Raw genomic sequence first — 14,844 nt, forward strand, 5'->3', positions numbered from 1 at the left:
TTTTCATTTAATTATCTCTTTATTTTTCATATTCTTTGTGATTTATTTATTTATTTATTTTATTTTTCTTGTACACTCCATTTAGTTTGTTTTGTTTTTTTTTTAGTTAGATTTTTTTTATTTCCTTTTATATAGGTACTCTTTAAATGAAAAGTAAAATCTCTTTTTTTGTTTTAAAAGTGAGAAAGAAAATGAAAAAGGAATTGCGTTAAATCACTCAAATATAAAATTGTGAGTGATTGAAAATCCACAATCTCAGTCTCTTGTTAATTAGTCTCTGCGCAAAATATAGGTAAATGTAGTTTCTTTTTGTGTGTTACTCTGAGAGTTAAATGGGGGAGATGTTGGTAACTTAACTAACTATACTTAATAAAATTAATTAATATTTTTTAAGCCATAGATGTAGATTTTTTTTGTAAAAAAAAGAACTAGATTCTCTTGACCAGCATTAGTAGAGATGATATTTTGTTGTTGTTGAAGTTCAGCAGATCAACCGTCTTTACATGGTGATCCTCCGTACTCCGCATTCCATGCAGAATTTAGCTGTTTCCACGGGAAATCGTGAACCACATTCATGACAGAATTTACACAATTTCTGACTTCCGGATGGTGTTCCGGGTGTTTTGGGTTCATCCTCTGGCGTACACATGAGATCCAATTCACGGACACTCTGCATGAGTTGCTGTTCAGCTTCTTCGAAGCTGTCGCGTTGTTTTGGTGTTGTTGCCGATTTTGCCTTTTCAGCGTAGTTTGTATCGATCGGTTGCATTGGGGAGGGAACTTCTGGGCTACTCACTTCCTCCTCTGTGGCCTCTGATGTCTGCTAAAGGTTTGAAGAAGAAGAAGACGATGTATTAGTTTGAAAGCTGTTCATAATTATTAGAGTTTTCTTTTTTGGAGCAGAATTGGTAGAGAGCGTAGAAGGCCTTTTTTTATTGATGCTGTTTTAAGAAGCAGGACATAAAGGAGTTCACAAGTCTTATTCATTAAAATTGTTCTTAGAAGCAGGACTTGTAGGATTTTATAGGCCTTTGAAGCTGTCTTGAGAACAAGGACTTATAGAACTTTACAGGCATCAATATTTGTATCTGTTTTCAGAAATAGATCCTTTAGGACTTTTCAGGTTTTAATCTTTGAAGCTGACTTCAGAAGCAGGACTTATAGGAGTTTACAGGCCTTATTTATTAGAAGTGTTCTAAGATGCACAAACTTAAAGGAGTTTACAGGTCATAATTATTGAAGCTGTCTCCAGAACCAGGACTAAAAGGACTTTACAAGACCTTATAAAACTTTATAGGCCCTTATCATTGAAGCTGTCTTCAGGCGTAGGACTTATAGGATGTTACAGAACTGTTACTTCAAAACCCATTTGCCCTACTCTAACTAAACCCTTAAAAAGATCCTTCATAGACTACGGAATGTAGGCCTAACAAGTTTTCCATTAACGTTTAATAGGTATACTTCACCTGACTCTTTGTTTTGGATGGACTGGCAAGCATTCTTTCCTGCTCCTTAACTACTTCCTCATCTTCTCTGTCGGACTTATTTCTGCATTCTGGTGGAGATCTGTGCGACACATCGTCATTTGTCTTCTCTCGCGCACGTCTCTGGCGATTCAGCATGAGCTCCTTGTAGTCCCGGAAGATGGGAAATTGTTCGTCATCTTCGAATGATGTGAGGAATTCCTCAAAGTCAAAATCATTGAAGAGCTCTTCAAAATTCCCAGGAATCTTCTTTGTTTCCCCATCGAGGAGTTCAATAGTTTGATCGTAGGCGTCGCTGTAGGGATCTGTTGGGGCTTCATCAGACACTTGCCTGGGTGCCATGTCGAAGAGAATATTATTCCGATCGAGCTTCAGTTGACGCCGTAGGCCGGCCTTCTTCTCTGTGCTGGCATTTCTTTGGTTGTTGCTCGCGATGCGATTGTCCGAGACTTTGGTAGGTGTCTTCATTGTTTCACGCGATCCACTGCTACTAACTGTCTCCGATGATCCCGAAGACAGCTTCCCCACATTGAGATTATCACACAAATTTATTAGTTTGGGATCAATGTACCCACTACTCTCCATCTTTTCGTGCGGCTTTAGGATCTGATCTAGGGTAATCGGGGTGAGTTTGGGCACCTTGTCCAGTGGCGCCAGGCGTAGGGGGCGAATTTGAATTTCATTCGCTTCCGGAGAATCCACAGGAGACTTCTGTTGTGACCGTAGGCTATTACTCTTGTCCTTCAGCTCTTTCTGCGTGAGCGATGGCTCTGCCTTGAGGTCTCGCTCATAATTGAGGAAGACCGCAAGTGAATCTGTCTTGGAGATGGGAAAATCATTTGACGGGAGGTTCGTCTTCTTCAAATCCAACCGCAAATTTCGGCGATTTTGCAGATTTGTCGGCGTCTGTGCTGGAGACTTTCGGCTTGTTGTGTAATCCGTTGCATAAACCGATCGTACGGGCATCTCATCGTACTCTTCGGGCTTGACAAAGCTCGAACTGATTGGTCCCTCATCGGAGATTCCTCGCTGAATACGGGAAGCAGCTGGGCGCGAGGGGTAGAATGTCTTTGGTGGTGAGGACTTTTTCGGCATCCTCAGGGAGGACGTGCGACGGAAGTTGGAGGTTTTTAGTTGATTCAATTGTGCCGTTGGACTGACCACACTGGGCTTGCTTCCATTCGTTTGTGGGCTCTTTCCCGGAGACTTCCTTGCTGCTGTTGGGGTAGTACGTGTGGGCTGCTGAGAAGGTGAGAAGAGCTCCTCAAGTTGTCGCTTTGCAGATACAAATGGGTCGTATTTGTCCGAAAAGCCACTAAAAAGAATGTTTCGTTAAGTTCAAATGGGTTTGTTTTTAGGAATTTATTGAATAGCTGTTTGGTTCGTTAGCATTGAATGCAATTAAATTGAATTTTTTGGAGCTTTCGTTAAGTTTTCGTTGAGTTTTCGTTAAGTTATTCAAATAATTTTGCTGGAATTTCTTTTCCAAAATAAAATATTTATCACTGACTTTATAAAATTAAAAGGAGCAAATTCTTTACAATTTTGTGTCTATAAAATATTTAACGAAACTTTTGAGTTTAATTTTTTTTGCAACAGAAACCCATTTAATGGAAATTTTAACCTACAAAAAATAAGGCTACACCTACAATAAAAGTCCAGAAACTTTTCTAGGAATCAAATACAAAATGATTTTATTTGTTTCGTCAAGTTTTCTAGTTTATAAATGTTTTTCTTTGTCCCACATTAATATGATAATAAATATTTACAAGCCAGAAGAATAATTTTGACAACACTATTTTGAAGAAATTTGACGAGATTGGTGGGTTAAAACTTGACGAAATCCCTGAAGATTTATTCCTTGCATCCGTCAGTAAAATCCCTTTTTGAATTTTCGTTAAGTTCTCTCATCTAAAGCTCTTTTGGTTTTTCGTCCATTTCTAATTTAAATCAGTTTTCCTTTTTTTTTTTTGAAAATCTTTCGTTAAGTTCCAGTCCCAATTTAGATAGATAATAATTTAAATTTTTCTCCCAATTTGTCCACCTGTGATTTGTTTCTTCAGAATAAGATGTAAAAAAATTAGTAGATATTAAGTAGTTTTTTGCTGAAAGGAAAATTAATATAATTATTTTACCTCTCGCTCGTAATTGATGATGTCATTGAATTCGTTGAATTCTTTCGTCCAAAATCAATTCGTGGATTGCACGAAACAATCGAATTGGGTGTCATTGTACCACACTCGGAGTAGGAATCATCGAAGCCTGGTGAATACTTCTCTCGATTCAATCCACGCTTTGTTCTGAAAGAATTTTAAAAAAAAACTTAACGAATGTTTTTTTCGTTAAAAAAATACTAGAAGGGGCAATTTGGTTCAATTTGAATTTATCTTCTGATTTTACTTTCTACGGAAGGAAAGAGGGAATTTATTGCTTAAAAATTTTGTCTGTATGAAAATTATTTGGAGCGTGCAAATTTCCTCCTATCTTGTGTTTAGGTAAAAGAGAGGAAGATCACAAAAAAAAATTCCGCAAAAAATGGTGTAAAAAATCACCAAGAAATCTTTGTTATTTGAAATTCAATCTCTTCTGGGTGAGATTTTGGTGTAAACAGAAAAGCGATGAATTTTAATTATTTTTTTTACTTTAATTGCTTCCGACTTTTCATTTGGAGATACTTAAGTTTTTTTCTTAATCTTTTTTAGGTTTAAAATTGCAATAAACTAATGCTAGTTATCTTGGTCAATAAAAAATAGGTGAGAGAGTGATTAGTGTTGGATTTAATGGCTAATCTTGTGAAGATTGCCTTTGGGGGCTTTGGGATTAATTTGACTGTCGGTAAAATCGTCGAAGATTTGCGATATCAGAAGTCTCAGAAATCAGTGATCTTATGTTAAAAAATCAGGGAAAATAAGTGGAGAATTTTATTTTTTAAAGACAGGACTTGGAAAAGATTTTTAACGTTAGAAATTTAGCTCCAAAAAGCCTTGAGGATTTTTTATGTTAAAACGTAAAGAAAATATTGGGTCGTATTCTACTACCAAGAAATCCTTGAAATTTCAACGATTTCAAGGATTTTCTGGTCACAGAATATGACCCAATTTTAATAGTTAAAATATCGATTAGTCGTGATTTTCAAACGTTAGAAATTTACTGATAATAGGCTCTATTTAGCGATTAAAAAACCCTTAAAATCTTGGAAATTTGTTCTGAAATTTTAAGATTTCAAGGGAATTTTAAGGGTGTCTTGGTCGCTGAATAGAGCTCATTTTTTTAAGAAATAAAATAGCCTCATGTTAAGAAAATTGGTTTTTCTTAAGGAAAACAAGTGAAAAGTTATAATGGAAGAATGGAATGGAATAAACGATCCTAAAATCGAAAATTTTAGCGATTTTTCTGATACTTGGTCAATCTGTTCTTGAGTTAATTTGGCTCGAGAGGGGAGGAGAGGGTTTAACCTCCAACCCTCCCCCCCCCCTTCGCTTCGCCCCTGGTTACAATATTGACTCAATTTTAACTCAATCAATAATTGATTCTGATTGACTACTATTGAGCAATAATTGTCTATTGATCTGATTGATCTATTATTGTCAATCAATTAGATTGATTATAAATTGAGCAATGATTGTCTACTAATCGGATTGATCCTCTATGCAGACGTCTATTTACTCAATATTGAGCCAATAATTGATCAATTATTGGCAAAATTTGTTTATTGGGATTTAAGATCAATTTTGTAGATCAAAATTAGAATTAATTGTCTATTAATCTGATTTATTAATTATTGTCTACCAATCTTATTAACCAACTATGTGGACCTAGGGGAACCTGGGGTAATTCGGTGAATTTTTGGGAGACAATTTTTCCTGAGTTCCGTGGAAATATTTGATATTTCCCATGACAACTATCTTATAGGAAATTTTCCAGGCTACAACTTTGTCTCAGACAATTTTTCTCTAACTTAACGGGAAAATGCTTTTTCAGGCCATTTTCCAAACCCTTCCACATTTGCCTGTTCCAAAAATCCTGGGGTAAAATGGTGAATGATTTTCAAATGCGTTTTCTTTGAAAATCCATGTCTGAGAGGTTACTGATTTGCTTTGGTATAAACTTACCTGTTTCGATTGAGAGATTTCACTTGGTATCGTAATGATTATTCACTTTTTAGTTCTATAAAATTTGATAAAACACAAATTTTTTGGAAAAGCACCTCCATTTGTTTGTTTTCTACAACTTCCCGTCAGATCTGTGTGCAACAAAAACCCAGCGGACAAGGAATTTCATACTCGTAGCTACTTTGGTAGCAAAATCAATATAATAATTTATTTAACAAGGAGAAATTTTTTAAGAAAAATTATGAAAAAAAAACATTATTTCGAGTTAATTAATTGTTTATGTTACCTAATCTACCTAATACATATTATCTGTGAAGAATTGAATGGAATAAAAACATTGATTTTGTAGGGTGAAAATTTTGGACGATTATTCCATTACGCGTCAATAGTAAAATAGATTGTAGAGAGAGAAAACACTATATGAGTGGAAGGAGGCAAATTTTTCACCATTTTACCCCAAAAATTATTCACCATCTTGCCCCAAGTGCTACATTTTAGTGAAAACTTGATAATAGAAAACTCGGAAAATTTTTGGGAAAAATCAGAATAGGTTTGTGTTCAGCAATAATTGCTTTATTGAAAAAATGCATTTTCATAATTTATTACACAGAATAAGATGGTAAGAATTGAAATATGGTAAGGTGGTAAAAGTAACTTTAGACATCGGAAAATTATTTTCCTCAATAAAATCCAAAGCATTCGTTCTACATAACTAAAGCTTTCTGGGATTATGAAGAGGTGTAAGAAGTACCTGTTAACTGAATACGAATGATTAGGACAAAGTATTTCATGAGATATTGAATTTAATTTTTTTCCCGATTCACCATTTTACCCCAGTTACCCCTACATTTACTCAATATTGACCCAATAATTGATCAATAATTGGCAAAATTTGTTTACACAAATGTAAAAAATCGATTTTGCGTCAAATAATTAATCGTTAGAAAATTAGCATTATTTATTAATCTGATTTATTAAATATTAGAAGAAACTAAAAAATAAAATAACAACTGAATATTAATTTTTCAATTACAAAAAAAAAAGATTTAATTTTACCTGAGAGATGGTGCTTTGTAGTTAATCCTTGCATTGAGACGCTCCTTGGCCGCATTGACCGTTGGTGATGTTGACTTATCGATCAATTTTGCTTTCTCTCCGCACCACTCCACGTGCCGATCGTAGGCTCTCATGCCGAAGGATCTCTCACAGTATGGACACTTCTCAGCTTGTGGTGGGGCGATTGTTCTCTTCCTTCCCGATGCCCCAACGGATTCCTTCCCAATGGAATTGAGTGATTGCGTCGAGGAGCGTCTCTCCACGGATGGCGATCGCATATGAGATCCTCGACGCAATGTATTCTACACACGCATTTGGGGAGAGAGAGAGGAGGAAAAAATCGAAAGTAATTCCACGTGATTGTGCAATATATCTTCAATTCTTTTAGAGAGAGACATATCATGATCAACCTACCGTTTTTGGTGGTGAAACTCGTGATTCTCTTCCGTTGCTCAAGCCATAGCTTTTTGGGACATATCTCGCCAATTCTGTGCCCTCGAGGCGCTGTTGCGATGAATCAAACTGCTTGCGCTTCTTCGTGCCAGTCTTTTCGCAAATTACCACGTGCTTCTCAAGGGTTGATGGGACAAAGGTACGACCGCAGTACTGACACGGTTCTAATTCCATTTCCGTTGCATTCTCAAACATACTGTCGTATACTGAAGGAAAAAAAAGCAAAAAGAGAGGAGAAAGTGATCAGTGTGAGATCATTTATTTGATATCTAATCTTGGTATTGATGTCTTTTGGGTTTTAGCATCTGTCGCGTTGTGCGAAAGTGGGCACTTTTGGGGCTTCCATTGATGATGGATTTTTTTTGCGTTTTTTGTGTGTTTTTTAACGTGGGAAAATTGGTTTTTGAATGATGAAAAATTTACAGATTTTTCTTTTTCTTATGCTTGATTAATCTATTTGTTCACAAATAAAACTTACTTATAAGCTCCGCCCTTAGAATGAATTGAATTTCTTTCTTTTTAAATGAATAAGAAAGAGAAATCTCTTGATAGAACTAAAAGTTAGAACTTTGTTAATAAATTCAAACAAAGATTTTTCACTGGTCACTTGTTGCATAGAATTTCCGTTAAAAACTTATTTGAAAGGTTAAAAATTAGATAAAAAATATTTTATTCCAACTGAAAAAATCCCCAAATTAACATCCCCTCACGTTCTTTAATGTCTTCTTCTACTACACCAAAATTCCATTCTCCATTTTCATGACTTTTTTTCCACGAATTCTGTCCCGAATTCCTTTTTTTCACTTCTTCTTTCGAAAATACAAAACAATGTCTTTTATGGGTTCTTGTTGATTGCCTCAGAAAGTGATCGTAACACCGTCGTTTTTCCTAAAAATATTTCACATCTTCTTCACCGAAAAACCTCAAAAGAATTTTAATGATTTCCTGAACACCAAAACTAAGAGAGTGAGACATTCTCTTTGACTGGCGAAACTTTTCATGAGATCATTTCTGTGAGGAAATTGAGTGATGTTGAATGAATAATTAGATTTTGCACAAATGGTTGCGGCTTCTTTTGCAAGACATCAATTGAGAAGTTTGCTTTGAAAAGCTCTTGGTTATTGGTCTACAAGGAGAGGGAGAGAATCAGTCGTGCATTGCGGGGATAAATTGTGTCAAAACGCGGGTCTAAATGTCCAAATTGAAGCAATGAAAATTAGGAAAAGTGATGCATGCAAGACCGCAGTGGAGACGCCAAGTCTTGTCTTAGAAAACTCAATTAAAGAAGAGAATCAGACCAAAAAAGCAACAAAAAAATCATTGAAATCATTGAAGGGGTGTAGCCAGGGAGGTTGTTTAAGTGTAAGAACACCTCCCTAAAATTAAAGAAAATTCAGAATTTTCTTTAGAATCAAAATGATTTTATTTTTATACTAAAAATTACATTAAAAAATGTTAGCTGTGCTATCCTTTTTATTTTCTAAAGAATCACAGCTAAAGGTAATTTTCAACCTTAAGAAAAAACACTAACATTTAAAAGAAACGTCAAACTAAAAAAAAGAAACGTCAATCTTGCAAAAGAACGTCAAATGTGAGTAAAGAAGCATTCAACGTGAATACTAAAGTTAAATTTTAGAAAAGAAACGTCAAAGTTAATAAGGAAACGTTTAAACAATAATTATAAATGATAAAAAAGACATATTTTCCTGGGAAACGTGAAATGTTAGTTGAGGAATGTCAATCGTTAAAGAACCAAATAAAATTTTTGAAACGTCAAACATTGAAAAAATCATCAAACGTTAGGAACGAAAGGCCAGACATTAAAACAAATGTCAAATTTTACATAAGAATGCATCAAATATTAATTTCAAATAACAAAAAAAGAAATGTCAAGCTTGAAAAGGAAACGTTAAACGTTAAAAAGCAACATAAAATTTTTTGAAACGCCAAATATTGAAAAAGAAATCATCAAACGTTAGAAAAGAAATTTCAAAGATTAATAAATTATATGCAAAGTCGTTCTTTAATCAAGTTTAAATGTCTTTGATGGTTAAAAAGAAATCTCGAAATATATTTTTTTAATAGGTTTCAATCAAACAGATAAATTTAAATCCGATTTTGATAAAAAGAAAAATTCGATTCAATACAAAATCATTTTTGTACGAAATGCGTCAATGAGAAATATTCTGAACGTAGCCGTGGATCAAGAAAAGGGTTTAATTTTGCCAAGTCGTGACATTTCGGTATTTTACTTTAGTGCCATCATCAGACTCTAAGGAGTAATACAACAAAAAAAAACTTTTTTTTATTTAAAACATTGTAACATTGACCCAGAAAAAAAATCTTCACAAATGTTTCATTGAATCATATGCTTTTTAAAAATGTATTTAACATTAATTCGTGCTCATACCAAGTTTGAGCACTATCTCTAGACACGGAGAACTTTGTATATTTTCGGTGGTAGACAAAGTATTGAAAAATCTGTTTTGTCTTTCGCAAAACAATCAAGACTAAAAATGAAATTTAATTGAAGCATATGCAATGCACACATGCTTCATGTACAAAAAGAACTGAATACAGAGTTATAATAGGGGGCGTGGTTTGAGTATAACTTGTAATAAATCATTCCTAATCACACTCCATTGACCTCAGAATGCTAAAGTAACAATCTATTTGACCTTTCACAAGCTTTTTTTTCTTCAAATCTTTCATATAAGTTTCAATGACTTTTTTGCACATTTAAATTATGCCATGTTGTGAGCCTCAAAATGAATAAACTCCTTTGTTGTTGCTTCACTTAATTTCTTTTTTTTTGCAAATTGAATGAAAGGAGTGAAAAGTAAAATGTGAATTATAATAGCAAATTATCTGTGTGTGGTGATCTTGAAAAGCTCTTTAAACGCTAAATGAGACAAAGTTTGTGTGTGTGTGTTGAGTTGAATTAATTCACTTTTAATTTAAACTCGTGACAATTTTAATTGCTGAAATTTAATCGTGGGAGTTAATCTTTGCAGAAGACATGTTTCTTTTTCTTCTTGGGCAAAGGAAAGAATTGAAAATTATGTCTCAAATGGAAAGATTTATAAAGTGAATTTTTTTGCATTTTACTAAATGAAAAAAAAAGAGCCTTTTGGTGGTGTTTATGAAATGCGATCACTTCCCTTTTAGCGTGGGCGTGTTCGTTAGATTAGATGCCGTGTGAAATTCACAAGGAAAATTTATTTCTGTGAAAATTCTAAAAGAGAGAAGACAGTTTGTGTTGGATAAAAATAAAGATATGGGCGAGGAGGAACCTGATGAAGCTGTTGATGATGTTGATGATGAATTGAAGTTGTGTGGAGATTGATGGATCCCGGTGGTTTTGGAATCATTTTCATTTGGACTCCCTGAATCACTGAGGGTGTCTCCATCTGCGTCCTTTGTCCCTATGTGCTCTAACCCTTTGAGCTTAAGTAGAGCTTTTGTGCTCTTCCTCTTGAATAGCTTATTCCACATTTTTTTATTGTACACCCACACACATAAAAATTAATTTTTTTCTTCGTTCAACTTCTTCTCTGAAACTTCTTGAGAACTTGAGGGATTTTTTCTGCATAAATATGCCTTCTGCATCACCAATCACTCAACATATTTCACAAATGGAACTCTATACATAATTCTTTAACAGCGAGAAACGACATAGCACACAATCATGGAGTTTGTCTTAGAGACGTTCCAGATCACTTGCTTTTTTAGCATTCCACAACTCGGTGTGTACCGAAGAGACGAGATGAAGTAACATATTTTAGTTTATAAGAACAGCAACAACAACAACAACACAAAAGTCTCCCCTCCTCCTCCTCCTTCTAAGAAAGCCCGCGCGGGGAAGAAGCGGAGGTGGGTTGCGCCTTGACGAAAGAAAAACCGGTCAAGCGCGTATTGTAATATGGGGCTTTTGTAAGAAAATTGTGCACACACTTTGAACTCCGCCAGCACGATCACACTCCATACATCTCTCAAATGGAGAATTGTATATAGTTGCTGAGTGCTATATATAATACATAGGTACTATATACAATTAACAATCACGATGCGGTGATCCCATATGATTGATCACAGATGATTTTACCGCATCCACCCCCAACCGCGGTACCCCGAAATGACGCCGAAGACTCCGCTGTGGGTGCAATAAATTGCAGCAAAATGCAAATTTGCAAAATTGCACGAAAAAATTAGCAAAAATTTTATGATGAAATGATGATGTTTTAGATGACTTTTTCGTGATGTGTGTCTTGCGGCAGACCGCGCTTTGCCACAGACAAGAGTTGACTGAATTGCCTTTGCGCCTTCTGGCAACATAAGACTCTCGCGTCGATCTACGGCACTTATGTGGCCCTGCACACCAATTTCTTCTTTATAAGATTGTTTTAGTATTTCTCACTGTGTAGTGGAGCCCCTTTGGGTGTGCTCTTTCTCTTGCAAAATACCATCCAATATACACATTTTACTCTTCCGGGAGATTCACATTTTCCTTCAACATTTTACTATGTATTTATTATGTATTGTATATAGGTGCCTACTGCACTTTACTCTCTTGAGCGTCTTTTCTCCCTCATTTCGCTTCTTCTCTCTCTGCGTATTTATATATTTTTAAAAGACAAAAAATACTTGTGCGATGAGAGAGGATCGAAGCAAAAATAAAGTTCTAAGTGGATGCATTTGGATTTATTACTATTCCATTATTGATTTCTTAATATTTGATTTCATTGATTTAATTGATTTCTTTTAATATTTTGATTTTGGCTCCAATTTGTTCCTTGAAAGCGCATTTTTTACTGCTAAAATGCTTCAGTTTTTGTTCATTTTGACTAATTCATTTAGTGGAAAATATTTAACAATTTTATTCATCGATTTTGACCAATTCAAATGGTTGAACACTCGAGCAGTGATTTAACTGAATTGTTCGGTGAATTTTACTGAAGTATTTCGGTTCTTTTGGCACTACGCGCAATGCAAATAAGTCAATAATTTTGTTGATTTCATTAACCTTTTCAGATCCATTGGGTCATACGATAACCCAAAGGCTTGATTTTGAAAATATTTCATTTTGTATTTATTTTATGAATATTGAGCCCAAATTATTATAGAACTATGTCTCTACAATCCCTGATCATTTTATGACCGCGAAAGGACATACCGAAAATTAAAAAAAAAATGTCTAATTTGAGCCCAAAGGAACTTATAAAAATTATTTTTATTTCAAACAGATCGCTAGATTGAGCACGGACCTGAAAGGGTTAATTTACTTGTGTTTTTTGACCAATTCAAATAGTGGAAGATCGTAACTGAATTAGCCGTTTTAATCTGCTTTATAGTATCCATTTACAGAATAACTTTGGCTTTTTCTAATGTTTTATTCTGTTGTTTTAACCAAATAACTTCTATTGCTTTCACTGTTGCATCACTTTGACCAAATAACTTAAGTCATCAGTCATTTTACCCATATTTTTTTTAAAGAGTGTTTCATATAATCAGAGTGACTAAACTCCTTTTCAAATAGGCTTATGCATAGCACAAGGTTTAGTCCCCTGCCTATAACTAAATTTCGTTTTTAGTTTATTTAGCTGTGTTTCTTTCAGACACAGCTTTTGTGTACCGAGCAAAATCGAAAGTCGTCAGATCGGGCTCAAACTTGGGATGAGCACGAATTAGGGTCCCCACATTCCAAAAAACGTATGCGCCAAAAATAGGTTTTTCCGGCCGGCCGTCCGGCCGTCCGTCCGGCCGTCCGTCCGGCCGTCCGGATTCCAAACTTAAATTGCAAGAGAACGGTGATAGATAGAGACTTGCGGTAAACGGCAAAGTTTAAATATCGACCTGAAGAAATCCGATTATGAGGTCAAATCCACCCCCCCACCCCCCCGTCCGCCATTTTGAATAACCTCAAAATTTTGTTTTCGCTATATCTCAGCCCCTGTATTAGCTAAAAATCTGAAATTTTGATATGTTGCAGGGGCCATCAAGAGCTTTCCAACGATACCTCATTTTCGAAAATCGGTCAAGCCGTTTAGTCAATATGGCCGCCACAATTTTTCATCGAAAATCGACCATAACTCGAAAACGGCTTGACCGATTTTGATCAACCCGGGCTCAAATGAAAGATCTCAACAAACCCTACAACTCTCTAGAACATCCGAAGTTTCAAAAGTGACCGCTAGGGGGCCAAAAATCAAAAACAAAATTTTCGATGAGTTTTCGATGAATATCTCGTAAACGACGACATAAATTTTTTTCATTTTTTGATATGTTGTAGCTGACCATATTATCTAGCTTCATGCCAAAAATGAAGAAAATCTATGGATCCGTTCTCGAGATATAGCCTTCCAAAGTTGGCATGTCATATCTCGGGTTCTACAAGTCCGATCTTGATCAACTCAAGCGCAAATGAAAGGTTTCGTGAAGCCCTACAAATGTCTAGAACATTGCAATTTCGAGAAATGACCGCAAGAGGCGCTAAAGTCAAAAACAAAGTTTTCGAAAATTTCGAACTCGAATTTTTCGAAAATGGCGACATAAATTTTTTTCATTTTTCGATATGTTATAGCTGACTTCAAGACCTTTCAAACAAAAAAAAATTTATGAAAATCTATGGATCCGTTCTCGAGATATGGCCTTCCAAACATTTCTTAGGGTATGACTTTTCAACTTTTCCCGACTTTGCGCGTATTTAAATTAATTCGCGTTTTAGTTTGCTCTCCCAAAATTGGTACACTGAAAGAAACACAGCTCCCGTAAGCTTGGTCAGCTTACCAGTACATTTAGTTGTTTATTAAAGATTCAAGAAAAGTGAAATAATTTCCCGGAAAAGTGCTGGGAAATATACGAATTTTCAAGAAGACGGTGTATATTGTATCAAAACTTTCTTAATTTATAAAAATTGTAAGATCCTATTAAGAAAGTAAATCAGAGGCAGTTTTAAGTCTAAAAATCTCTCAAGGAGTTAATTTTCATTTTTTTATTGATCCTAAAAATTATCTTTAATTGTATTTAATTCAAGAAAAAATCATAATTTTAATACAATAACTCCACATAATAGCACGAAGAAAACCACTCGAGATTTCAAAAAAAAAAAAATAGAACCGCGCGTCCCTTTTTATAGAAAACTCTCAATGGGAAATGGGCGCTTGTGAGGAGGACAAGAGAAAGAGGAGAGTTCAGTGTTTTGTGGTTGGCAAGAGAGCACGGCGTCCCATAAGTCAAGTTGCATGGTACACTGAGAAAAATAAAGCTTTTTGGTGTTCTTCCTCTCATGGAAAGAATTAAATGGGGGGAATCTCACTAATGGATCATGAGGCCATTCCACAGAGATTTTCATTGATCCACTTGAAATGTTAATTATCTGGGATTGAATTTCTTCTCCATCATATAAGAATAGCATACAAAAAGAAGAATAAATAATAATTTGCTGAGCTTTCAATGATCTCCCATTTTGCTCTTAATTTTGTGGAGCGAATGGGAGATCTCAAGAAACTCCACTGCAATGAGCTCACCTAATGACGTCTAAGTCATGGCAAAATTACGCAAATTACCCTCAACAAATGACTGAGATTTGTGCATTTTTATGTTATTAAAAGAGAATTCCATGCAGGTTCTATTAAACTCTATTCATTTATTCGTTTTTCTTCACATTGTGTTGACAAGGAAGTACATTCGCTGAAAGATTTAATTTTACACTGAAAAATTAATATCTTGAAAGTAAATAA

At 35.0% G+C, this 14,844-nt stretch overlaps 1 protein-coding gene across 4 annotated transcripts in view; it reads right to left on the reverse strand.

Moving 5' to 3' along the window:
- Positions 1-14,844, reverse strand: part of LOC129794683 (muscle M-line assembly protein unc-89) — a 28,143-nt gene continuing 13,299 nt past the window's right edge. Inside the window, exons 1-6 of one of the 4 annotated variants that reach the window (XM_055835502.1) lie at positions 10,399-12,290; positions 7,067-7,311; positions 6,653-6,954; positions 3,620-3,784; positions 1,467-2,799; positions 1-820 (exon numbers count right to left, since the gene is read on the reverse strand). In XM_055835502.1, coding sequence (XP_055691477.1) covers positions 500-820; positions 1,467-2,799; positions 3,620-3,784; positions 6,653-6,954; positions 7,067-7,311; positions 10,399-10,600 — 2,568 coding nt within the window. In that variant the 5' untranslated portion in view covers positions 10,601-12,290 and the 3' untranslated portion in view covers positions 1-499. Of the gene's footprint in view, positions 824-1,466; positions 2,800-3,619; positions 3,785-6,652; positions 6,955-7,066; positions 7,312-10,398; positions 12,291-14,844 lie in introns of those variants that run through there. The other 3 variants (XM_055835500.1, XM_055835504.1, XM_055835503.1) reach the window with 3 other exon arrangements.

Source organism: Lutzomyia longipalpis, chromosome 4 (genome assembly GCF_024334085.1).
Source record: "Lutzomyia longipalpis isolate SR_M1_2022 chromosome 4, ASM2433408v1".
Taxonomy (NCBI): Eukaryota; Metazoa; Arthropoda; class Insecta; order Diptera; family Psychodidae; genus Lutzomyia; species Lutzomyia longipalpis.